The sequence below is a fragment of the Nerophis ophidion genome, linkage group LG07 (assembly GCF_033978795.1).
Source record: "Nerophis ophidion isolate RoL-2023_Sa linkage group LG07, RoL_Noph_v1.0, whole genome shotgun sequence".
Taxonomy (NCBI): domain Eukaryota; kingdom Metazoa; phylum Chordata; class Actinopteri; order Syngnathiformes; family Syngnathidae; genus Nerophis; species Nerophis ophidion.
The window spans coordinates 2,692,047-2,719,265 of NC_084617.1; the positions used below are offsets into that span (position 1 = coordinate 2,692,047).

The window sequence follows — 27,219 nt, forward strand, 5'->3', positions numbered from 1 at the left end:
TGTTGAATCGCTTAAGCCGCTGAAATCCGAGTCTGAATCCGAGCTAATGTCGCTATATCTTGCTGTGGTAACCGCCATGTTGTTTGTATTGGCAGCACTGTATGACGTCACAGGGAAATGGATAGTGGTTTGGAAGATACCGAAAATAAGGCACTTTATTTAGGGATATTCCGGGACCGGTAAAATTTGGGAAAAAAATACAACAAGCTACTGGGAACTGATTTTTATTGTTTTTAACCCTTTTGAAATTGTGATAATGTTCCCCTTTAAGTTGTCTTCTCCACTATTTGTCGACTTCTTGCCTGCTCTCTTTTCTCAACATCTTACAAAACCCAGAAAGCCATCCATAGACCATGACTACTTCTTTTTTCGGTTCGGTTCCACGGTGCCATTAAGAAATGGAGTTTCAGTGCACATCCATCATTAACACCAAGGTTTTCATCCCTTTCTCTGTCCTGAACACGGAAGTTCTTCTGACATAACTTGTACTTTTCTCTCTGCTGTTGTTCAAATGTCAACGTGCTACGCTGGTGTCAAATGCAGCACGTGGAAAAATGTGTTTTAAAATGAAATAACATACATGTGAAAATCGAGATAAGGACTTTTTAACAATTGACCGTGGAGCCTTAATTTGGATTATTTATTGTCCATTTTTTTCTTTTTTATAATTCTGAAACGATACTGGTGCATTTAAAATGATCAACTTACAATGTACAACTAATGCTGTGACAAATCATGTTTAGATTCAAACGAAAAAAACCTGCTTGTGTCCCTACAGGAACTCCTCATTGGGACCATGACATGCGGTCAACAGGGCTGCCAGCTGAAGGAAAACCCCTTGGTTGTCGTCGGAATCTACCGTAACAACACTGTGCTCAAAACTTGCCTGGACATAAAAGTCCAATGCACGGTGAGCTCAAACCCCGGCCTAGTCATACCAAACACTATAAAAATGGGTCCCATTTCCTCCCTGTTTGGCACTCAGCATCAAACGTTGGAATTGGGGGTTAAATCACCATAAATGATTCCCTGCAGCTCCCCTCACTTCCCAGGGGGTGATCAAGGGGATGGGTCAAATCCAGAAGACATATTTCACCACACCTAGTGTGTGTGTGACAATCATTGGTACTTTAACTTAATATCAAGCAACAGAGGGGAGGGATTGGGGGGCCATGGTGGCAGGCCGCAGCTCTTAGGCACTGCCCATCCTTCCATCACACCTATGGGTTTTGCGTCGAGGGCGGGGAATGTGTGTGTGCGGCGTATATTTTTTGGTGGATGCATGTGTCTGGGTAAGCCTGCAGCGTGTCTCCGTTCCGCGGCCTTGATGTCGTGCAGCCAGTAAGTCCAAAGTCAGCACCAACAGGTGTGTGTCCATGAGAGACAAGAAGGGAGTTTGTTGTGTCTTTGCCGCACTGTCCTTCAGGAGAGTCGCCAAGCCAGGGAAACAATCCAACTTAGAATGTTTTGGATGCGAGTGAAAATATCAATCAATCAATCAATCAATCAATGTTTACTTATATAGCCCTAAATCACTAGTGTCTCAAAGGGCTGCACAAACCACATAAGGGCAAGGAAAACTCACACCCAGTGGGACATCGGTGACAATGATGACTATGAGAACCTTGGAGAGGAGGAAAGCAATGGATGTCGAGCGGGTCTAACATGATACTGTGAAAATTCAATCCACAATGGATCCAACACAGTCGCGAGAGTCCAGTCCAAAGCGGATCCAACACAGCAGCGAGAGTCCCGTTCACAGCGGAGCCAGCAGGAAACCATCCCAAGCGGAGGCGGATCAGCAGCGCAGAGATGTCCCACTCTAAATTGTCTGACTGTCCTCAAAATCCTGCGGGGCAAGACAGTCCGATGTGATCCAAAATCAAAAGTGTCCACAGTTCTTCCCACATCCTCCAATCATTTGTGGCAGCTTCGGGCTACTTTGAAGACAGCAGATGTCCTGTTGTCATCATCCCCAATAAGTAGATATCTTCACGTCCTCGATTGGAAAAGGTCGCCAGGCACGCGGCACTCCTTCTTCTCCCAAGAGTCCGCTGCGTGTCCAGCAACAACTGCTCCGTCTCGACAAGCCGTTTCCCGTAAACCCGAGATCTTGTCAATTTCCTTGTGGCCAGTTAAATAGTTCCAATGTTTAGATTTGGAGAGCAGTGCAAAAACAGGCAATAAAAAAGTTAAGACAAGGCAAAGAAGCAAGTTGTTTTGCAGTATGGCAATATTGTTTTACTAGCCAGCCCTAAGTGTCAATCAATCAATGTTTATTTATATAGCCCCAAATCACAAATGTCTCAAAGGACTGCACAAATCATTACGACTACGACATCCTCGGAAGAACCCACAAAAGGGCAAGAAAACTCACACCCAGTGGGCAGGGAGGATTCACATCCAGTGGGACGCCAGTGACAATGCTGACTATGAGAAACCTTGGAGAGGACCTCAGATGTGGGCAACCCCCCCCCCTCTAGGGGACCGAAAGCAATGGATGTCGAGCGGGTCTAACATGATACTGTGAAAGTTCAATCCATAGTGGCTCCAACACAGCCGCGAGAGTTCAGTTCAAAGCGGATCCAAGACAGCAGCGAGAGTTCCGTCCTCAGGAAACCATCCCAAGCGGAGGCGGATCAGCAGCGTAGAGATGTCCCCAACCGATACACAGGCGAGCGGTCCATCCTGGGTCCCGACGAGCGGTCCATCCTGGGTCTCGACTCTGGACAGCCAGTACTTCTTCCATGGTCATCGGACCGGACCCACAAGGGAGGGGGGACATAGGAGAATAAAGAAAAGAAGCGGCAGATCAACTGGTCTAAAAAGGAGGTCTATTTAAAGGCTAGAGTATACAGATGAGTTTTAAGGTGAGACTTAAATGCTTCTACTGAGGTAGCATCTCGAACTGTTACCGGGAGGGCATTCCAGAGTACTGGAGCCCGAACGGAAAACGCTCTATAGCCCGCAGACTTTTTTTGGGCTCTAGGAATCACTAATAAGCCGGAGTCTTTTAAACGCAGATTTCTTGCCGGGACATATGGTACAATACAATCGGCAAGATAGGATGGAGCTAGACCGTGTAGTATTTCATACGCAAGTAGTAAAACCTTAAAATCACATCTTAAGTGCACAGGAAACCAGTGCAGGTGAGCCAGTACAGCTATATATGTATGTATATATGTATATAAAGGTATATACAGTATAGGTATATATGTATGTATATATGTATATAAAGGTATATACAGTATAGGTATATATGTATGTATATATGTATATAAAGGTATATACAGTACAGGCGTAATGTGATCAAACTTTCTTGTTCTTGTCAAAAGTCTAGCAGCCGCATTTTGTACCAACTGTAATCTTTTAATGCTAGACATGGGGAGACCCGAAAATAATACGTTACAGTAATCGAGACGAGACGTAACAAACGCATGGATAATGATCTCGGCGTCTTTAGTCGACAAAATGGAGCGAATTTTAGCGATATTACGGAGACGAAAGAAGGCCGTTTTAGTAACGCTTTTAATGTGTGACTCAAAGGAGAGAGTTGGGTCGTAGATAATACCCAGATTTTTTACAGAGTCACCTTGTTTTATTATTTGGTTGTCAAATGTTAGAGTTGTATTATTAAATAGAGGTCGGTGTCTAGCAGGACCGATAATCAGCATTTCCGTTTTTTTGGCGTTAAGTTGCAAAAAATTAGCGGACATCCAGTGTTTAATTTCATTAAGACACGCCTCCAGCTGACTACAATCCGGCGTGTTGGTCAGCTTTAGGGGCATGTAGAGTTGGGTGTCATCAGCATAACAGTGAAAGCTAACACCGTATTTGCGTATGATGTCACCCAGCGGCAGCATGTAGATGCTGAAGAGTGCAGGGCCAAGGACCGAACCCTGGGGAACTCCACACGTTACCTTAACGTAGTCCGAGGTCATACTGTTATGGGAGACGTACTGCATCCTGTCAGTAAGATAAGAGTTAAACCAAGACAAGGCTGAGTCTGACATACCAATTCGTGTTTTGATACGCTCTAATAAAATATTAAGATCGACGGTATCGAAAGCAGCGCTAAGATCGAGGAGCAGCAACATAGATGACGCATCAGAATCCATCGTTAGCAATAGATCATTAGTCATTTTTGCGAGGGCTGTCTCAGTAGAGTGATTTGCCCTGAAACCGGATTGAAAGGTTTCACATAGATTATTAGACGCTAAGTGTTCATTTAGCTGCTCTGCAACACTTTTTTCGAGGATTTTCGAAATAAAGGGAAGGTGAGACACCGGTCGGTCTTTTACCATGAGGTCAGGATCGAGGTTAGGTCTTTTAAGGAGAGGATGAATGCTAGGGGAACAGTGCCCGAGGAAAGTGATAAGTTTATAATATTTAGCACTGATGGACCTAATAATACAAAGAGCTCCTTGATCAGTTTCCCAGGAAGTGGGTCAAGTAAACATGTTGTTTGTTTTATTCCATTTACACGTTGTAACAATTCTTCTAATGTTATTTCATCAAAACGAGAGAAACTATTTTGGATATTTGCAGTATCCGCCGTATATACCATCGTATCTGTGTTACTATAACCCCGTTGTAGCTGGGACGCATTGTCTTTAATCTCCTTTCTAATAAGTTAAATTTTCTTATTAAAGATCTTCATAAAGTCATCAGCTGAGTGGGTGGAGCTACTGGACGGAGACCCTTGTTGGGTTAGCGATGCTACTGTACTAAACAAAAATTTTGGATCGTTTTTATTAAGGCGGATGATATTTGAGTAATAATTAGCTTTAGCTAAGGTAAGCATGCGTTTATAAGTTATTAAACCATCACTCCATGCTTGATGGTGCACCTCAAGTTTAGTCGTGCGCCATTTGCGTTCCAGCTTTCTACATAATAATTTCTGAGCTCTAGTTTCTTCAGTAAACCATGGCGTACGCCTTTTTGGAGCCTTTTTTAACTTCAGCGGTGCTATACTATCAATGGTTTCGCGCAGGGTGTTGTTAAAGTTGTTAGTGAAGTTATCGGGCAAATTACTCTACTGAGACAACCCTCGCAAAATTGACTAATGATCTATTGCTAACGATGGATTCTGATGCGTCATCTATGTTGCTGCTCCTCGATCTTAGCGCTGCTTTCGATACCGTCGATCATAATATTTTATTAGAGCGTATCAAAACACGAATTGGTATGTCAGACTTAGCCCCGTCTTGGTTTAACTCTTATCTTACTGATAGGATGCAGTGTGTCTCCCATAACAGTATGACCTCGGACTATGTTAAGGTAACGTGTGGAGTTCCCCAGGGTTCGGTCCTTGGCCCTGTACTCTTCAGCATCTACATGCTGCCGCTAGGTGACATCATACGCAAATACGGTATTAGCTTTCACTGTTATGCTGATGACACCCAACTCTACATGCCCCTAAAGCTGACCAACACGCCGGATTGTAGTCAGCTGGAGGCGTGTCTTAATGAAATTAAACAAAGGATGTCCGCTAACTTTTTGCAACTCAACGCCAAAAAAACGGAAATGCTGATTATCGGTCCTGCTAGACACCGACCTCTATTCAATAATACAACTTTAACATTTGACAACCAAATAATAAAACAAGGTGACTCGGTAAAGAATCTGGGTTTTATCTTCGACCCAACTCTCTCCTTTGAGACACACATTAAAAGCGTTACTAAAACGGCCTTCTTTCATCTCCGTAATATCGCTAAAATTCGCTCCATTCTGTCCACTAAAGACGCCGAGATCATTATCCATGCGTTTGTTACGTCTCGTCTCGATTACTGTAACGTATTATTTTCGGGTCTCCCCATGTCTAGCATTAAAAGATTACAGTTGGTCCAAAATGCGGCTGCTAGACTTTTGACAAGAACAAGAAAGTTTGATCACATTACGCCTGTACTGTATATACCTTTATATACATATATACATACATATATACCTATACTGTATATACCTTTATATACATACATATATACCTATAGTGTATATAACTTTATATACATATATACCTGTACTGTATATACCTATATATACCTATAGTGTATATAACTTTATATACATATATATATACATATATACCTGTACTGTATATACCTATATATACATACATATATACCTATAGTGTATATAACTTTATATACATATATATATACATATATACCTGTACTGTATATACCTACGTATATATACATACATATATACCTGTACTGGCTCACCTGCACTGGCTTCCTGTGCACTTAAGATGTGACTTTAAGGTTTTACTATTTACGTATAAAATACTACACGGTCTAGCTCCATCCTATCTTGCCGATTGTATTGTACCATATGTCCCGGCAAGAAATCTGCCTTCAAAGGACTCCGGCTTATTAGTGATTCCCAAAGCCCAAAAAAAGTCTGCGGGCTATAGAGCGTTTTCATTTCGGGCTCCAGTACTCTGGAATGCCCTCCCGGTAAAAGTTTGAGATGCCACCTGAGTAGAAGCATTTAAGTCTCACCTTAAAACTCATTTGTATACTCTAGCCTTTAAATAGACTCCATTTTTAGACCAGTTGATCTGCCGTTTCTTTTCTTTTTTTCTCCTATGTCCCACTCTCCCTTGTGGAGGGGGTCCGATCCGGTGGCCATTTACTGCTCGCCTGTGTATCGGCTGGGGACATCTCTTCGCTGCTGATCCGCCTCCGCTTGGGATGGTTTCCTGCTGGCTCCGCTGTGAACGGGACTCTCGCTGCTGTGTTGGATCCGCTTTGGACTGGACTCTCGCGACTGTGTTGGATCCATTATGGATTGAACTTTCACAGTATCATGTTAGACCCGCTCGACATCCATTGCTTTCCTCCTCTCCAAGGTTCTCATAGTCATCATTGTCACCGACGTCCCACTGGGTGTGAGTTTTCCTTGCCCTTATGTGGGCCTACCGAGGATGTGGTAGTGGTTTGTGCAGCCCTTTGAGACACTAGTGATTTAGGGCTATATAAGTAAACATTGATTGATTGATATCTCTGACAAGCACTAGGTCTATGGTATCATAAGTATACACTTATTTTCACAAGTTAAATCTGTACTGCAGGAACTCACATTTTGACTTTTTCTTTTCCTATTTCATTTCAGGACCACCACTGTTGGAACTTCACAGCTGATTTTAATGGTATGTATTTCTATTCAATTCAATTAAAAAAAAAATTGTCCCCAGAGTTCAAATAATAATAATAATATTATTATTAGATACTCTATTATTAGACGCTCACAGAGAAGTGGGAACCAATCATTCATTCACACCTGGTGGTGGTAAGCTACATATTTTATATATTTTATTTTGTTTTATATATTCTGAAATTTTCAAGTTTCATTTGTTTTATACAATTCTTTGAATTTTGACAGTTCCACCAGAGAACAACACAAAGATCTACTGGATCATCACAGCCATTGGTGAGGTTTCTTCTTTCCCCCGGGCTTTGGTCTTTTGAGTTTTTCCTTGTCCGGCTGTGGACTTTGATCAGGGGATGTCGCGAGTTTGCGAAGCCCTTTTGAGACATCTTTCATACACAAATTTTGATTATTAGATGCATTTCCTTTATACTTCTTTCATTCAGTACTAATACTGTACATACGTGACTTTATAGGTAAAGTAAACATTAAAATACAGTAGAGATTATGAAATTGAAAATACGGTCTTCCCTTGATATTTGCAGAGTTTACGTCACCACCGCCGCCCCGTGGCCCGCACATTTCTACAAAGAAGGGATTTTTCAGGTTCAAACACCAAACTATCTACAAACCCCGTTTCCATATGAGTTGGGAAATGGTGTTAGATGTAAATATAAACAGAATACAATGATTTGCAAATCCTTTTCAAGCCATATTCAGTTGAATATGCTACAAAGACAACATATTTGATGTTCAAACTCATAAACATTTAATTTTTTATTTTTTTTTGCAAATCATTACCTTTTAGAATTTGATGCCAGCAACACGTGACAAAGAAGTCGGGAAAGGTGGCAATAAATACTGAGAAAGTTGAGGAATGCTCATCAAACACTTATTTGGAACATCCCACAGGTGTGCAGGCTAATTGGGAACAGGTGGGTGCCATGATTGGATATAAAAGCAGCTCCCATGAAATGCTAATTAATTCACAAACACGGATGGGGTGAGGGTCACCACTTTGTAAACAAATTGTTGAACAGTTTTAGAACAACATTTCTCAACGAGCTATTGCAAGGGATTTAGGGATTTTACCATAAACGCTGCAGTTTATGAGTTTGAACTTCAAATATGTTGTCTTTGTAGTGCATTTAATTGAATACGGTTTGTTTGTCAAGGACACGATATCGCCTGTGACCCAAATTATCTCGGATAATTGGCCCTGGAGTGTGAATGTTGTCTGTCTATCTGTGTTGGCCCTGCGATGAGGTGGCGACTTGTCCAGGGTGTAGGACGCCTTCCGCCCGATTGTAGCTGAGATAGGCACCAGCGCCCCCCGCTACCCCTAAGGGAATAAGCGGTAGGAAATGGATGGAATATTCACCCACTTTGAAACAGGCAGTGAAATTAAGGAAAAATGGTATAACATGAAAGCATAAATATTATACATTAAATATACCAAACAATATTATAAACTCCTGTCTACTATGAGCAAATATGGTATTATTGGTTTTGCTGTGTTAAAATGTTACTTAAAACATTGCTTGCACATTTAATGAGATTTCATGATGGTTCTTTCTTTCTTTCTTACTTTATTTATAAAGCCCTTTAAAAACAACCACAGTTGAAAAAAAATGGGCTGTACACCACAAAGAAATAAAGGCAGACTAAAAAAATAACATTTAAAACAGACGTAAAAAACACATTGAAATAGCAAATACAAATTACCCTAAGAACAATTTGTTGGATAAAAAGTTAAAAACAGTTTAAAGTCTCATGCTGGGTTAAAAGCCAGTGAATAAAAATGGGTTTTAAGAAGCGTCTTAAAAATAGCCAAAGAAGGGGGCCTGTCTCACATGGAGCGGGAGTTTAGTTTAGTTTATGAAGGATCCCCATTAGTCTACACCGCAGTGGAGACTATTCTTCCTGGGGTCCAGGCAAAAAAACATCACACAACCATAAAACAAAAGATTAAAATGCAGTACAACATGATCCAATAATAAATTGTCATAATACAAAAATAGCAACAACAAAGAACCAAAACATACTAATACATTTTGTCACATAATCATTTTCATACAAAGATAAAAATAGCAATATAAAAATAGATATACTGTATACATTTTTGCAAAAATAAAACAAAAAACCAATGGCCTAAAATATACACATTCATCATCATCATCATCGGCGATCACTCGAGACGAGTAAGATTGTCCTCCTGTCGGTGGGTCTGGTCATCTGTGGGTCCTCAGGTGGCTGTAGAGGCCGATCCTGGATCCGCAGACTTTATCGCAGTGGGGGCATGCGTGGGTGGTTGACTGGGTAGTGGTTGTGGTGTGAGGAGCTGTGTTGGTGGTGGATCTCTCCTTTCTCTGTTGCCTCCTGGTTTCTGCGGCACGGTGGAGGTCCTTCTCTAGGTGAGTTGTGCCTTCATGGACCATCTTGCTCCACTTGTTCCTCTGGTGGGCTACCTCCTCCCAGTTGCTGAGGCTGAAGTGACACTTTCTCAGGTGGATTTTCATGTTATCCTTGTACCTCTTCTTCAATCAATCAATCAATGTTTATTTATATAGCCCCAAATCACAAATGTCTCAAAGGACTGCACAAATCATTACGACTACGACATCCTCGGAAGAACCCACAAAAGGGCAAGGAAAACTCACACCCAGTGGGCAGGGAGAATTCACATCCAGTGGGACGCCAGTGACAATGCTGACTATGAGAAACCTTGGAGAGGACCTCAGATGTGGGCAACCCCCCCCCCCCTCTAGGGGACCGAAAGCAATGGATGTGGAGCGGGTCTAACATGATACTGTGAAAGTTCAATCCATAGTGGCTCCAACACAGCCGCGAGAGTTCAGTTCAAAGCGGATCCAAGACAGCAGCGAGAGTCCTGTCCACAGGAAACCATCCCAAGCGGAGGCGGATCAGCAGCGTAGAGATGTCCCCAACCGATACACAGGCGAGCGGTCCATCCTGGGTCCCGACTCTGGACAGCCAGTACTTCATCCATGGTCATCGGACCGGACCCCCTCCACAAAGGAGGGGGGGGACATAGGAGAAAAAAGAAAAGAAGCGGCAGATCAACTGGTCTAAAAAGGAGGTCTATTTAAAGGCTAGAGTATACAGATGAGTTTTAAGGTGAGACTTAAATGCTTCTAAAAATGAACATCCTAAAAAAAAAAAGAAGTGATAAATAGCTGTAAATATTTTTTGAAAAATGTTTTAAAGGGGTATAAATAAAATTAGAGTGTTTGCGCCTCTCAGACCTCCACGAGTGAAACTAGTGAAAAGATTTAACGCGACTATGTAATAGTCCTTTTATTGTCCCAAGGCTTCTGCCCTCCTTTTATGTAACAATATATACTTGTTCTTATGCTATGTGAACTCACTATGTTCTCTGCTGGCTCTACATATCCTACTAAATAAGACCTACACTCTTTCAATGTCCACATTTCTCTGTTGATGACTGAAGTTCTGATATCAACCAAAGCTCCCCGGATTGTAAATAATGTAAATAATTCAATATGATGATTAACTTTTGTGATGACTATATTATGCTGATAGTATATATTTGTACCATGAATTGATTAACGTGGACCCCGACTTAAACGAGTTGAAAAACTTATTGGGGTGTTACCATTTAGTGGTCAATTGTACGGAATATGTACTGTACTGTGCAATCTACTAATAAAAGTATCAATCAATCAATCCAGCCTCAACTCCAACGCATATAATATACATTTTTATGGAATAGTTTGAAAAGAAAAGGAAGTGATTCGTGTTGGCTTTGGAATTTCCACTGTGAATGTTGACATCTAAAGTGTGTGTTGTTCTCTTTTCTGCCAGTGGTGTTCGTGGTGTTCGTGGTGTTTGCGTTTGTGTTTTGGCTGTTGTACCGTTATCGCAAATTGAAGTAAGTCAGGTGACATGAGGCTCTTTCAATTTCACCTCTCACTTTACTGTCAAGATGTTTTCAAGTAATGTGTTTTTTCTGTATTGCAGAACGCCGAGTGATGCAACATGTTCTGACTATCTGAGGACAATTGTACAAAGATGGTGAGAAGATATTTGCATGACATGATATTCTCAAACGTATTTTAAAGGCCTACAGAAATGATATGTTCTTATTTAAACGGGGATAGCAGCTCCATTCTATGTGTCATACTTCATCATTTCGACATATTTTTGCTGAAAGGATTTAGTAGAGAACATCCACGATAAAGTTGGCAACTTTTGGTCGCTAATAAAAAAGCCTTGCCTGTACCGGAAGTAGCAGACGATGTGCGCGTGACGTCACGGGTTGTGGGGCTCCTCACATCTGAACATTGTTTACAATCATGGCCACCAGCAGCGAGAGCGATTCGGACCGAGAAAGCGACAATTTCCCCTTTAATTTGAGCGAGGATGAAATATTCGTGGATGAGGAAAGTGAGAGTGAAGGACTAGCAAAAAAAAAAAAGACTAAAGGGTAGTGGGAGCGATTCAGATGTTATTAGACACATATACTAGGATGAATCTGGAAAATCCCTTATCTGCTTATTGTGTTACTAGTGTTTTAGTGAGATTATATGGTTGTACCTGTACAACCTGAAGGTCGGCCCCGCACCTTTCTTCAGCACCAGTCGACGGGTGGTGGCGATGCCCATCTCTGCCCTTCGCAAGGGACCCTCTTTGAAACACGATCTTTGCTGCGTAACACACTGTACTTTGTGTGTGTGGTCCAATCCAACCGTGTTCGCTTGACCGCTCTGTTCCATAGTAAAGCTTCACCGTCATCTTTCGGGAATGTAAACAATGAAACACCGGCTGTGTTTGTGTTGCTAAAGGCAGCCGCAATACACCACTTCCCACCTACAGCTTTCTTCTTTGACGTCTCCATTATTCATTGAACAACAATCTTTTTTTGTTGTTTTTTAAACTAAAGTTAAAAAAATATCTATATATATATATATATATATATATATATATATATATATATATTTTTACACATTTAAAACTCTTGCTTGAGGTCTACATAACATTCAATAGTGGTGCTTTGGTCAACATTTTGCATAGATTTGGTTTTACAGATCATCTTCAAGCGATTCGGATCGAGAAAGCGACAATTTCCCCATTAATTTGAGCGAGGATGAAATATTCGTGGATGAGGAAAGTGAGAGTGAAGGACTAGGGAAAAAAAAAAAAAAGACTAAAGGGTAGTGGGAGCGATTCAAATGTTATTAGACAAATTTACTAGCATAATTCTGGAAAATCCCTTTTCTGCTTGTGTTACTAGTGTTTTAGTGAGATTATATGGTCCTACCTGTACAACCTGAAGGTCGGCCCCGCACCTTTCTTCAGCACCAGTCGACGGGTGGTGGCGATGCCCATCTCTGCCCTTCGCAAGGGACCCTCTTCGAAATACGATCTTTCGAAATGATCGCTGCATAATATACTGTACTTTGTGTGTGTGGTCCAATCCAACCGTGTTGGCTTGACATCTCTGTTCCATAGTAAAGCTTCACCGTCATCTTTCGGGAATGTAAACAATGAAACACCGGCCGTGTTTGTGTTGCTAAAGGCAGCCGCAATATACCGCTTCCCACCTACAGCTTTCTTCTTTGACGTCTCCATTATTCATTGAACAACAATTTTTTTGTTTTGTTTTTTAAACTAAATTTAAAAAGGTAAAAAATATATATATATATATATATATATATATATTTTTACACATTTAAATCTCTTGCTTGAGGTCTACATAACATTCAATAGTGGTGCTTTGGTCAACATTTTGCATAGATTTGGTTTTACAGATCATCTTCAAGCGATTCGGATCGAGAAAGCGACAATTTCCCCATTAATTTGAGCGAGGATGAAATATTCGTGGATGAGGAAAGTGAGAGTGAAGGACTAGGAAAAAAAAAAAAGACTAAAGGGTAGTGGGAGCGATTCAGATGTTATTAGGCAAATTTACCAGGATAATTCTGGAAAATCCCTTTTCTGCTTGTGTTACTAGTGTTTTAGTGAGATTATATGGTCGTACTTGTACAACCTGAAGGTCGGCCCCGCACCTTTCTTCAGCACCAGTCGACGGGTGGTGGCGATGCCCATCTCTGCCCTTCGCAAGGGACCCTCTTCGAAACACGATCTTTCGAAATGATCGCTGCATAATACACTGTACTTTGTGTGTGTGGTCCAATCCAGCCGTGGTCGCTTGACCGCTCTGTTCCATAGTAAAGCTTCACCGTCATCTTTCGGGAATGTAAACAATGAAACACCAGCTGTTTTTGTGTTGATAAAGGCAGCCGCAATACACCGCTTCCCACCTACAGCTTTCTTCTTTGACGTCTCCATTATTCATTGAACAATCTTTTTTTTTTTTTTTTAAACTAAATTTAAAAAGGTAAAAAAAAAAAAAATATATATATATATTTACACATTTAAAACTCTTGCTTGAGGTCTACATAACATTCAATAGTGGTGCTTTGGTCAACATTTTGCATAGATTTGGTTTTACAGATCATCTTCAAGTGATTCGGACCGAGAAAGCGACAATTTCCCCATTAATTTGAGCGAGGATGAAATATTCGTGGATGAGGAAAGTGAGAGTGAAGGACTAGGAAAAAAAAAAAAAGACTAAAGGGTAGTGGGAGCGATTCAGATGTTATTAGACAAATTTACTAGGATAATTCTGGAAAATCCCCTTTCTGCTTGTGTTACTAGTGTTTTAGTGAGATTATATGGTCGTACCTGTACAACCTGAAGGTCGGCCCCACACCTTTCTTCAGCACCAGTCGACGGATGGTGGCGATGCCCATCTCTGCCCTTCGCAAGGGACACTCTTCGAAACACGATTTTTCGAAATGATCGCTGCGTAATACACTGTACTTTGTGTGTGTGGTCCAATCCAACCGTGTTCGCTTGACCGCTCCGTTCCATAGTAAAGCTTCACCGTCATCTTTCGGGAATGTAAACAATGAAACACCGGCTGTGTTTGTGTTGCTAAAGGCAGCCGCAATACACCGCTTCCCACCTACAGCTTTCTTCTTTGACGTCTCCATTATTCATTGAACAACAATCTTTTTTTTTTTTTTTTTAAACTAAATTTAAAAAGGTAAAAAAAATTATATATATATATTTTTTTACACATTACACATTTAAAACTCTTGCTTGAGGTCTACATAACATTCAATAGTGGTGCTTTGGTCAACATTTTGCATAGATTTGGTTTTACAGATCATCTTCAAGCTGTCCGACTCTTCAATTTTGAGGGGAAAAAAAAGGAATTGCCATTTTTCTCTCCAAACGTGCGATGTTTATATTTTATACGCATGCTTATAAGTGAATTATATTAATGTAGCGCTTTTCTCGAGACGCTTTACATAGTGAAACCCATTATCTACAACCTTGAAGGGGAACTGCACTTGTCAGGTTCAAACACTGATAACATCTATTTAACAAGACAAGAAGCAAGGAATTAAACAGAGACAGAATTAAAATTTGGCTCGATTGAAGACAGACGTCTGGACTGTACTTTTGTACAGTCTCACCACGCTCTGACGAAAGACTGTACGCCTCCTCTTTTATTTAGACTTTCCCTGATTACACGGCAACAGCTGTTTCTAAGGGACGGGGGTCGTAAACAGTTCAAAGAAAAGGTCTTAAAACAGTTCAAAGAAAAGGTCGCCTTGAAGGGAGTCAGGCCCTGCTTCCTCGCCGCCTTGTAGTTCTCGGGTCAAGACACAATCTTTCTGTGGATTATAATACATCAAAGGAACAGAACACCATGTTGCTTCCCATCCTACTCAGTGGAGTTTTACAAGCCTTCTTGGTAGGATCAAAGACAGTTTTTTTTGTCTTCTCGCCAGGAACTCATGGCAACACAAAGTTTTGGGATCATTTAGATACAATTATTCTGACAGCATTTTTGGGGGAATTTTGCCTATCGTTCACAATCATTATGAAAGACACATGACCACAAATAGATTTTTTTAACGCATTCTAAAAAAACAAACAAAAAGAGCGCTGCACCGCTATTTGACTTTTGGGGAATTTCCTTTATCTACAGTGACAAAATCTCTCAGATTGTGAAGTTGTGTGGATATAAAATACTCATATTTTTCTTAATCAAATCGTGTAAATCAGGGATGTCCAAAGTGCGGCCCGCAAGGAATTTTTGAACGGCCCAGCGGCACATTCTAAAAATACGATTAAAACAATTCAAAGCATAAACGGTGGTATAAAAGAGCAAACAGTTGAAATTTAACAAGAAAATGTTGCAATTTTGACTCTAATAACACAAAGCTGCCATGCAAGCTGTTTCTTTCATAAAAAAAAATAATGAATCAATGTCATTATGAATTATTGACTTATTCAAGGCTCCAATTACCTCACATTAAATATTCCACTTTGAGATATTTTTTGTGTAAAATGTTGCATATTTTGTGTTTGCTACATGTTTTTGTTTTGAAACGAACAAACTAAAAACATAAACAAGAATAAAACTTAAAGTTGACGGATAGATCTGAAGTTGATCTTGAGATTATTGTGTTAAAAGTAGACAAAATAATTATAATGTATTTTTTAACATCCATCCATTTTCTGCCGCTTATTCCTGTTCGGGGTCGCGGGGGGCGCTGGCGCCTATCTCAGCTACAATCGGGCGGAAGGCGGCGTACACCCTGGACAAGTCGCCACCTCATCGCAGGGCCAACACTTTAATGAGTAGGACACTTTTGATCCCCAATAATTTTAGTGTGTTTTTTTTTTTTTCAAGTGTCGTTGCTCAAAAAATAATAGTGAATTAAAATCAATGTTGTTATGAGTTATTGACCTTTTTAATGCTGCACTTATTATATAATCTAAAATATTCCACTTAAAAATGTTGGGTGAAAATATTGCATATTTTGTGTTTTTTCTCTAAAAAAAGAAATGGTTTTCTTTGACAAAAAGAGCATACAATTTTTATTTATTTTTTTAAATGTTATATTGACAGATGTTGATCTAGAGATTTAAGCCTATAATAACAATAATTATACTGAATGACACATTTTTTATATTTTTTTGACCAAAACCCTTTGGGGTCCCCGGGATCAAGCCTGAGTGGAGGCCTAAATGTATATTTTTATTAGGGCTGGGCAACGATTAAACATTTTAATCGAAGTTAATCGCACTATTTCTCCGATTAATCGCGATTAACTGCATTGTATACGCAAAGCCCAATAATGAATTCCAAAGTAGTGTGTAGTGCACCTTTATTGGAATATTCTCCCACATGAACAAAAGCGCCAAAACATTTGTTGTGCAAACACAATTTAAATCAGTCCTTGTTAAACAGTAGCAGTTAAATAGCATATTTGATGAAAATCAACTCCAAAAATGTAAATACAAACATTTAAGCTTATTGCCACTGCCAGGGTATTTAAGTTATCCTGTTTGTTATGGAAAATAAATATAATCTACATACAAATCTCTGAGCCACAATCATAACATCTGAACAGGCAATTTCTGAGGTAACAGCAGAAACATTTTTTTTATTATGTTTAAAAAACCTATATTATAGGTAGTGGGCTGTATTTTTGATCAAATTATCCCTAGTAGCAATATTAATAATGTTGTGTTTATTCTGCGTAGTGCACTTAAAATAATTATGACCATATCTAGGAATTGATATGATGGGAATTCTCCGATTGTTTGCTTGGTGCTTTGATAAACTGAAGGCATCATATACATGGTACTATATTGTGATGTTATGAGCCAGGGGATAAAAGAACTACCCTACCCAGCATGCAACAGGAGTGAGGAGCATGTATAGGTTGTGTCGCCATGACAGCATCTTGTATGTTGTGATATGCACGCTCTGAAAGCAAACGTTAAGAACTCAGCCAACACTCCTGGTCTGCATTATTCATAAATAGACAGACAACACATATACTCCGCTGCTTCACAGGCCGCTGGATGTAGACGGCAAAGTATTCCCATGCTAGCTAGCACGCCTCATTCAGTCCAAAACGGCCCGATCTATCCACATCCAGAATTGTCTGGCGGTCGTAAGTGATCCCGGAGTGACCACGCTGTAAGCCAGCCAGGAAATTTGCAGAATTGTCCGCTATTTTTGCCAAATGTTCCATCTTTACCAAGAGCCCCTCCACGCCATCTTGTTAAGAAAAGGCGTTAAGAAAATAAAAGCATGTAAACAACATGTCGGCGTTAATAGATTGATGAGTTCACTCGTAATTAACGCATTAATTTGCCCACCCCAAATTTTTATACATGTATATGTTTTTAGAATAACCATTTCCATCCATTTTCTACCGCTTATTCCCTTTCGGGGTCGCGGGGGGCGCTGGCGCCTATCTCAGCTACAATTGGGCGGAAGGCGGGGTACACCCTGGAAGAGTCGCCACCTCATCACAGGGCCAACACAGATAGACAGACAACATTCACACTCACATTCACACACTAGGGACCATTTAGTGTTGCCAATCAACCTATCCCCAGGTGCATGTCTTTGGAAGTGGGAGGGGCCTATCCCCAGGTGCATGTCTTTGGAGGTGGGAGGGGCCTATCCCCAGGTGCATGTCTTTGGAAGTGGGAGGAAGCCGGAGTACCCGGAGGGAACCCACGCATTCACGGGGAGAACATGCAAACTCCACACAGAAAGATCCCGAGCCTGGATTTGAACCCAGGACTGCAGGAACTTCGTATTGTGAGGCAGACGCACTAACCCCTCTCCCACCGTGAAGTTTTTAGAATAACATTTTTTAAAAACCCTGCCCCAAGTGGAGGAGTTCAAGTACCTAGGAGTCTTATTCACGAGTGGGGGAAGAGTGGATGGTGAGATCGACAGGCGGATCGGTGCGGCGTCTTCAGTAATGCGGACGTTGTATCGATCCGTTGTGGTGAAGAAGGAGCTGAGCCGGAAGGCAAAGCTCTCAATTTACCGGTCGATCTACGTTCCCATCCTCACCTATGGTCATGAGCTTTGGGTCATGACCGAAAGGATAAGATCACGGGTACAAGCGGCCCAAATGAGTTTCCAGGTCTCTCCCTTAGAGATAGGGTGAGAAGCTCTGCCATCCGGGAGGAACTCAAAGTAAAGCCGCTGCTCCTCCACATGGAGAGGAGCCAGATGAGGTGGTTCGGGCATCTGGTCAGGATGCCACCCGAACGCCTCACTAGGGAGGTGTTTAGGGCACGTCCAACCGGTAGGAGGCCACGGGGAAGACCCAGGACACGTTGGGAAGACTATGTCTCCCGGCTGGCCTGGGAACGCCTCGGGATCCCCCGGGAAGAGCAAGGCGCTGTCTAGGCATTGAGGGGATCCGGTTTGGTGGCTGCAGGATTAGGTCTCTGCTTTTTGCAGATGATGTGGTCCTGATGGCTTCATCTGGCCAGGATCTTCAGCTCTCACTGGATCAGTTCGCAGCCGAGTGTGAAGCGACTGCGATGGGAATTAGCACCTCCAAGTTGAGTCCATGGTTCTCGCCCGGAAAAGGGTGCAGTGCCATCTCCGGGTTGGGGAGGAGACCCTGCCCCAAGTGGAGGAGTTCAAGTACCTCGGAGTCTTGTTCACGAGTGAGGGAAGAGTGGATGGTGAGATGAATTGATTAACATGGACCCCGACTTAAACAAGTTGAAAAACTTATTAGGGTGTTACCATTTAGTGGTCAATTGTACGGAATATGTACTGTACTGTGCAATCTACTAATAAAAGTTTCAATCAATCCAGTATCAATCCGTTGTGGTGAAGAAGGAGCTAAGCCAGAAGGCAAAGCTCTCAATATACCAGTCGATTTATGTTCCCATCCTCACCTATGGTCATGAGCTTTGGATTATGACCGAAAGGATAAGATCACGGGTACAAGCGGCCCAAATGAGTTTCCTCCGCCGGTTTTCGGGTCTCTCCCTTAGAGATAGGGTGAGAAGCTCTGCCATCCGGGAGGAACTCAAAGTAAAGCCGCTGCTCCTCCACATGGAGAGGAGCCAGATGAGGTGGTTCGGGCATCTGGTCAGGATGCCACCCGAACGCCTCCCTAGGGAGGTGTTTAGGGCACGTCCAACCGGTAGGAGGCCACGGGGAAGACCCAGGACACGTTGGGAAGACTATGTCTCCCGGCTGGCCTGGGAACGCCTCGGGATCCCCCGGGAAGAGCTAGACGAAGTGGCTGGGGAGAGGGAAGTCTGGGCTTCCCTGCTTAGGCTGCTGCCCCCGCGACCCGACCTCGGATAAGCGGAAGATGGATTTTTTAAAATGGCCCCATCTTGCTTTGATTTTTCAGTGTGCGGCCCTCAGTGGAAAAAGTTTGGACACCCCCGGTGTAAAAAATAAATCAATATTGTGTGAATGTGTCATAATGAGCAACATTCCGCTCACGTTAACATGCGGCTAAAAGCTTGACTTAATGTTTAGATCCAGAACGACGTGCACCAATGAAACTTGTGATTTGGCGTTATTTAACACAAATATCTGTTTGTAAGTCACAAAAGAAAACTCATCATGGATCCCCTTTAAGCTGCTGAAGATATGTATTTATATTGATATTTATTGTGTGGAATATTTCACTATTTTTGGTAACTTAAGTTGTAGAAGAACGTTGACACTGAAGTACTCACAGCTCACTGCAGGGTTTGATGCTCAAGTGAGACTTTTATTTTCAAACTCCAGCTTCTCACGTTCCCCGGCTGAACACGACCAGAATGGCGAGCTTGGAATCCCGTTGTCCGACAGGAACGGGGGGACACACACGTCTGCTGTGAATGGCGGAGCAGAGCCCACCAGGTACATGCCTTCACTTTTGAAGAAAACAAGAGAAGACAAAGTAATGACCGCTTTCTCCATTTTTAGCGTCGGTGTCTGCAGTGGTGCTGATCAACCTCTGACTGCTCCTGAAGGGGTTTCTCTCCAAAATGGTTCTGCTGCCGCAGTGAGTACCGACCTACCTTCGGTTCTTTGGATTTGAATTCCGCCTTCCCCATGGTGCCTTCTTTTGTTTTTTTTCTGCTACAGTATTGACATGGAGTCAACATCTGCAGCAAGAACCAAAGCCAACATGAGGAAAAATAAACTATATTTATATTTTTAGATAAATATTTATATTATTAAAAATATTTATACATGTTAACAGTGTTGGGTTAGTTACTGAAAACCAGTAACTAGTTTTTTTCAAAAGTAACTTGGTTACTTACACCAAAAAGTAATGCGTTAGGGCAAAAAGTAACTATTTAGTTACTTTTTTAAAAGCTCCCATTTTTTATGCCCTTTTTAGCCTTCATTTGAGTACTGTTACTGCGTTGTACAATAATACAATCTGTTGAGCAACCTGACATGCATTTCAATCACCGGACACACAAAGATATGTTTCAAAGGGCCAATTTATTTCAGGCCAGAACAAATTGACAAAACTGTTTAAAATAGCTGCAACATAACAGACTAGGGATGCACCGAAATCAAAATTTGTGGCCCAAGCCGAAGCCGAATAAAATTTAAATGCTTGGCCGAATACCGAATAATGAATGCAGTTTTTCACAATTTTTTTTTTAAATTGCATAAAATACCCTAGAAATATGTTTAGACATTTTTTTATCGAATATTGACATTTTTTTTAATATTCCAGTAGCCTTTGCTTTTAAAAAAAATAGCACGTCTGACGTCATCGCTAAAAGACCGATAAACATAAAGGCGTTTAATTTGCCAAAATTCACCCATTTAAAGTTCGGAAATCGGTTAAAAAAATACATGGTCTTTTTTCTGCAACATCAAGGTATATATTGACGCTTGCATAGGTTTGGTGATAATGTTCCCCTTTAAAGACCAACACCACATTTACAGCCTTCACAATAAAAGTACTCATGTCTGACCAAATAGTAAAAGATCTTTCACAAGCATATATTTTTTTTTTGCACATTAGCTGTGTTCTGTAATTATTTCATTTAGGGATGCACCGAAATGAAAATTTGTGGCCGAAGCCGAAGAAAATTTAAACGCTTGGCCGAATACCGAATACAGTTTTTCATATTTTTTTAAATATTGCATAAATAGCCTAGAATAAATATTTAGACATGTTTTTCAAATAAAGTATTTTTTTATTGAATATTGACATTTTTTAAATATTCCAGTAGCCTTTGCTTTTCAAAAAAAGTACAAAGTTTTTCATTTATATTAGGCCTTCAAACAAAACATGCATTCCAAAAAAAAATAAAGTGCATTAAAGTGGATAAACCCACAACAAATGAATTATTGTCCTTTTGGCAAAAGTCTGCTTAGCCACAGTAGATATGCTAATAATGTAAACAGAAGGCTCAAGTAAATCTCAATAAGTGTGTGCTTGTAACCTCATACACTTATACAGGTAGCCTACACAACAGGCTAATAATGTAAACAGAGGCCCCACTAAATCTCAATTAAGTGTGTGCTTGTAACCTCATACACTTATACAGGTACACAACATATCCCAACGTCACCGCACGTTGGTTGATCGCGTCACCGCGTCCAAAAATTGCGTCACACGCCACTACGGGGTCATCCTAATACCCCCCGCTTACGGGGGGGTACTAGGATGACAGGGGATGCAAAACATTAACAGTACAATACGTTTTCATAACATGGTCACTACTGCCTACTTTGTCTTGTTATATTCTTATTTTACTGTTATATTGTTATTCCCATTGTTTTTATTCTTTTTGTAATATTTCTCTATTTTGTTTCCTTTTAAACCCCCATTATTTACTTTTTACTTTTTTTAAATTGATCTCAACTCTGTACACTGCTGCTGGAATTTTAATTTTCCTGAAGGAACTCTCCTGAAGGAATCAATAAAGTACTATCTATCTATCACTATTCGGCCTTGTTTTTAACTCATTCCACCGAAGGCCGAATGTGGCTTTTTTTTTGCCATATTCGGCCGAATATATTCGGTTACCGATTAATCGGTGCATCCCTATAACAGACATAAGTAAAAAAAAAAAAACGCAGAGTCTTCCAGCCCTTCTTTTGCAACCACTCTGATGTTGATTTGGAGGTATGCTTGGGATCCTTGTCCTGTTGGAAGGTCCAACGTCTCCCAAGCCTCAGCTTCCTCACTGACTTCATGATATTTGCAGCTAATATATCCTGCTAGGAAATAGAATTCATAATGCCTTGAAGGCGCTGGAGATTCCCGGTACCTGAGGCAGAGAAACAGCCCCAGAGCATGATTGACCCCCCACCATGCTTAACAGTAGGCGAGGTGTTCTTCTCTTTGTAAGCTTCATTTTTTTTTCTCCTCCAGACATAACGTTGATTCATAGGCCCAAAGAGTTCCACTTTTGTCTCATCACTCCATAGAACAGTTTCCCAAAACCTTTGGGGTTTGTCCAGATGATTTTTGGCATGCTGGAGTCTATTTTACTTGTGCCTGGTAGTCAGAAGTGGGTTGTGCCTGGGAGTTCTGGCACGGAGGCCTTCATCTCGTAGTGCGCGCCCGATTGTTAAAGCGTTAGTCCCAACACTGCATATTAATATATTTATATAAACAATAACATATTCTTTATCATAGAAAAAAAATATATACTTTATATGGTTTGTGCAGCCCTTTGAGACACTAGTGATTTAGGGCTATATAAGTAAACATTGATTGATTGATTGATATAGTCAGGTAAATATATATATGCTGGGCCATACCAAAATGGTCCCTAACATTCTCAGGAAAGGGGCTCGCCAATATGACTTCGGACCTCAGCTGCCAAAGCTCCTCGATGAACAAATAGATGCGGTGGACGCATTATGCAGAATTAGAGGATATTTTCCAATGAGCAGACATGCTTTAGAAAAGTATGACTGAGGTGTTGAATAACTTTGTGCCACATATCATCTTCACCAGCTGATCAACAATCAGTTTGTATTGTTGTTTTTTTATTCGCACTGCGTATTTTGATTGTTCATGATTTTTTTCTATGTCTTTTGGCTTTAAAAAAAAAATGTGTTTTGGATTTTAAATTTAAAACAAAGCAACAAAAAATGAGCTGAAGTAGTATAACACAACACATATTAGTAAAATAGCATGCCGTAGTTCCTTGAATTGCTGCCGGGTATATAGTATGCGCCTGCCTAGAATTTCCACAGGGTCAAACTCGTCACGTCACGAGTGACACTTCACCTGTCATCATTTTCAAAATGGAGGAGGCTGACTTCAATCATTTGAAATCGCATAAAGGGAAGAAGATTAAGAGCTATTCAGTAGGATTTAAGGTCCAAGCTATTGAATATGCAAAAAAGAACAGTAAGCAGCTATGTTTTATTAATATACAGTTGTGATCCAAATTATTCAACCCCTACACAATTTTGGTGTTTTAGCAAGTTGGACATTTATTCCGTATTTTCTTTATAGTCATATCAAATAAAGATGTGTCAAATAGACAAATGCAACGTCAATTGTAACCTTGTATTTGACAAAATAGCAAAAAAGGACATTTTTCTTAATATCTCATTGACAAAATGATTCCACCCCCTAGTTCCATGCATCTTTAGTACTTAGTAGAACAGCCTTTGGCAGTAATGACATCCTTCAAAGGTGATACATAAGCTTCTTGCAAGCATCTACAGGTATTTGAGCCCATTCCTCTTGGGCAAAGGCCTCCAGTTCATTCATATTCTTGGGCTTGTGTGCTGCAACTGCCTTTTTCAACTCCCACCACAGCTTTTCTAGAGGATTTAGGTCTGGCCACTCCAGAGTCTTCCAGCCCTTCTTCTGCAACCACTCTGATGTTGATTTGGAGGTATGCTTGGGATCCTTGTCCTGTTGGAAGGTCCAACGTCTCCCAAGCCTCAGCTTCCTCACTGACTTCATGACATTTGCAGCTAATATATCCTGCTAGGAAATAGAATTCATAATGCCTTGAAGGCGCTGGAGATTCCCGGTACCTGAGGCGGAGAAACAGCCCCAGAGCATGATTGACCCCCCACCATGCTTAACAGTAGGCAAGGTGTTTGTAAGCTTCATTTTTTTCTCCTCCAGACATAACGTTGATTCATGGGCCCCAAAAGTTCCACTTTAGAACAGTTTCCCAAAACCTTTGGGGTTTGTCCAGATGATTTTTGGCATACTGGAGTCTATTTTTTCCTTGTGCCTGGTAGTCAGAAGTGGGTTGTGCCTGGGAGTTCTGGCATGGAGGCCTTCATCTTATAGTGCGCGCATTGTTGTCTGGGACGAAACCTGCGTTCCCCCCTCTGCAATGTCCTGTTGTAGTTCCTCAGCTGTTACCCGGGGGTTTTTCACCACTGTACACACACAGCATCCTCTTTCCACCACGCTCAGGTAGTGTTTCCACTGTGCCTTTAGCTTTAAACTTGCCAATTATGCTCCCAACTGTGTCTCTTGGAATGTGTAATGTCTTTGCTATTTTCTTATATCCATATCCTTACCTCCTCTCTTGACTTCTTTGACCACTCCCTGGACTTCACCATGTTGCAAATACACCATTGACCATCTACAAGAAACTGAGCATCAGTCTTTTTCAATCAGTTTAATTGTTGCTCGTTATGGTTCTAATCACATCTGCAGGTGTTTTCAACACCTGATTGAAAAGACATTTTTCAAATTCTGTTCTTAAGAGTTATGATCTTCAAGGGGTTGAATAATTTTGTCAATGAGATATTAAGAGAAATGACACTGTTTGGTATGTTACAAAATATAATGTAATTCAAGTTGCATTTGTCTCTTTAATGCATCTTTATCTGATATGACTATAAACAAAATACGGAATAAATGTCCAACTTGCTAAAACACCAACATTGTGTGGGGCTTGAATAATTTTGATCACAACTGTACCGTAGCTGCGTGTGTCAAATATGAATCATTAAATGACTCCTGGTGGTAGAGGGCGCTAGTGATCCTTCTTGCGACTACTCGGCTGCAGAAGAAGTGACAACAAGCAGCAAGAGTGTTTATTTTTTTCTCTCGCTTGCACTTTTAACATGGAGGATTACATATCTAGAATAAAACCGTTTTCTAAACTGGACTTTCAATCGAAGCAGGAGGTAATAAAGGAAGATCTCCATCGAGACAGAGAGACTTTTTAAACTGAAGAAAGATAAGGAAGACTTCTATAAACAAGTTATCGATGCTTTTGATCAGAAGGAGCTGCGCATGGACTTCATTTATAAGTAAAGGTAAGACCATAATAATGTTTTTTTTAATTAAATGTGCTTTTCATGATGGCATCCTTACATCACACTCAAATTTTTAAGCGCAGGCCTAAATTTACCGCATGCCTTTGAGAAGAGGTTTTAAATTAATTAGCGCCCCGGCTGCAATTCAAGGAAATACGGTAGTCGTGTTGCTCTGCTGTTTTATTCTAATTAGACAAATTGGTCACACGTTCATTCCTTTTGTAATCATTTGATTCAAACAGCTTATTTTGATCGGTCATGATTTTTGTAATGGTTTTTGGCTTTGAAAAAAATGTAACAAAACGTGCTTGACTGGTACAAGATATTATATTACACATCTTGCTATGCTACTCTATTCCAATTACAGTAATTTGCCGCACTTTACCGTTGTTTCTTTTCTTTTATTAAATCATTTTGTGTTCAATCCGAGCATTGATGATTTTTTTTCTCCTTTCAATCATGATTTGCTTCATGTTTGCATTTTAATCCCCCATCAGTGTAACATTGAATATTTGAAATTGTTGAAATAAATGTAATCCATTTGCAAAAAATATGTATTTCTTTATTGCATGATCTATTGTACATTTAATGTGGTTTTATCATTTCTATGCACATCGTTTCATGACATAAAAATGTCTCACTGCAAGAGGCAATAATGAGAGGTCCATCAGATTAGTCTCGCTTAACAAGTGGCAGTTTAGTTTTTGTAGAGTACAAAATAATTGGTCCTCTTTCTGGGGCAAACCGGGCTTGCTGAGGAAGGACGGCCTTCACCCGAACTGGTAAAGAGCCATCACTCTTGCTAAAAACATAGATCACAGTTTGAGTCACACTTGACTTCACGAGAGCAAGCTTAGATGCAGGCAAAAACTGTCTGTCAGCCTGGGGGAGGAGTCAGAACTAACAAAATTCCTGCACCCAGCATTTCTCGTTACGCAATACATAACTCACATAAAGCTGTGTGTGAAGTGAATTATATTTATATAGCACTTTTCTCTAGCGATTCAAAGCACTTTACATGGTGAAACTCAATACCTAAGTTACATTTAATCAATCAATCAATGTTTATTTATATAGCCCCAAATCACAAATGTCTCAAAGGGCTGCACAAATCATTACGACTACAACATCCTCGGAAGAACCCACAAAAGGGCAAGGAAAACTCACACCCAGTGGGCAGGGAGAATTCACATCCAGTGGGACGCCAGTGACAATGCTGACTATGAGAAACCTTGGAGAGGACCTCAGATGTGGGCAACCCCCCCCCCCCCCCCCCCCTCTAGGGGACCGAAAGCAATGGATGTGGAGCGGGTCTAACATGATACTGTGAAAATTCAATCCATAGTGGCTCCAACACAGCCGCGAGAGTTCAGTTCAAAGCGGATCCAAGACAGCAGCGAGAGTCCCGTCCACAGGAAACCATCTCAAGCGGATCAGCAGCGTAGAGATGTCCCCAACCGATACACAGGCGAGCGGTCCATCCTGGGTCCCGACTCTGGACAGCCAGTACTTCATCCATGGTCATCGGACCGGACCCCCTCCACAAGGGAGGGGGGGACAGAGGAGAAAAAGAAAAGGAGCGGCAGATCAATTGGTCTAAAAAGGAGGTCTATTTAAAGGCTAGAGTATACAGATGAGTTTTAAGGTGAGACTTAAATGCTTCTATTGAGGTAGCATCTCGAACTGTTACCGGGAGGGGGAGACAGAGGAGAAAAAGAAAAGAAGTGGCAGATCAACTGGTCTAACAAGGAGGTCTATTTAAAGGCTAGAGTATACAAATGAGTTTTAAGGTGAGACTTAAATGCTTCTACTGAGGTAGCATCTTGAACTGTTACCGGGAGGGCATTCCAGAGTACTGGAGCCCGAACGGGAAACGCTCTATAGCCCGCAGACTTTTTTTGGGCTCTAGGAGTCACTAATAAGCCGGAGTCTTTTGAAGG

General features: G+C 41.0%; 1 protein-coding gene across 4 annotated transcripts in view; it reads left to right on the forward strand.

The window, feature by feature from the left end:
• LOC133555803 (uncharacterized) overlaps positions 1–25,703 on the forward strand; it is a 63,943-nt gene extending 38,240 nt beyond the window's left edge. Inside the window, exons 7-15 of one of the 4 annotated variants that reach the window (XM_061905192.1) lie at positions 779–910; positions 7,117–7,153; positions 7,231–7,293; positions 7,387–7,434; positions 10,999–11,065; positions 11,155–11,208; positions 19,799–19,912; positions 19,979–20,057; positions 20,141–25,703. In XM_061905192.1, the coding sequence (XP_061761176.1) occupies positions 779–910; positions 7,117–7,153; positions 7,231–7,293; positions 7,387–7,434; positions 10,999–11,065; positions 11,155–11,208; positions 19,799–19,912; positions 19,979–20,057; positions 20,141–20,146 (600 nt within the window). In that variant the 3' untranslated portion in view covers positions 20,147–25,703. Of the gene's footprint in view, positions 1–778; positions 911–7,116; positions 7,154–7,230; positions 7,294–7,386; positions 7,435–7,697; positions 10,291–10,998; positions 11,066–11,154; positions 11,209–19,798; positions 19,913–19,978; positions 20,058–20,140 lie in introns of those variants that run through there. The other 3 variants (XM_061905193.1, XM_061905194.1, XR_009807406.1) reach the window with 3 other exon arrangements.
• The last annotated feature ends 1,516 nt before the right edge of the window (positions 25,704–27,219 follow it).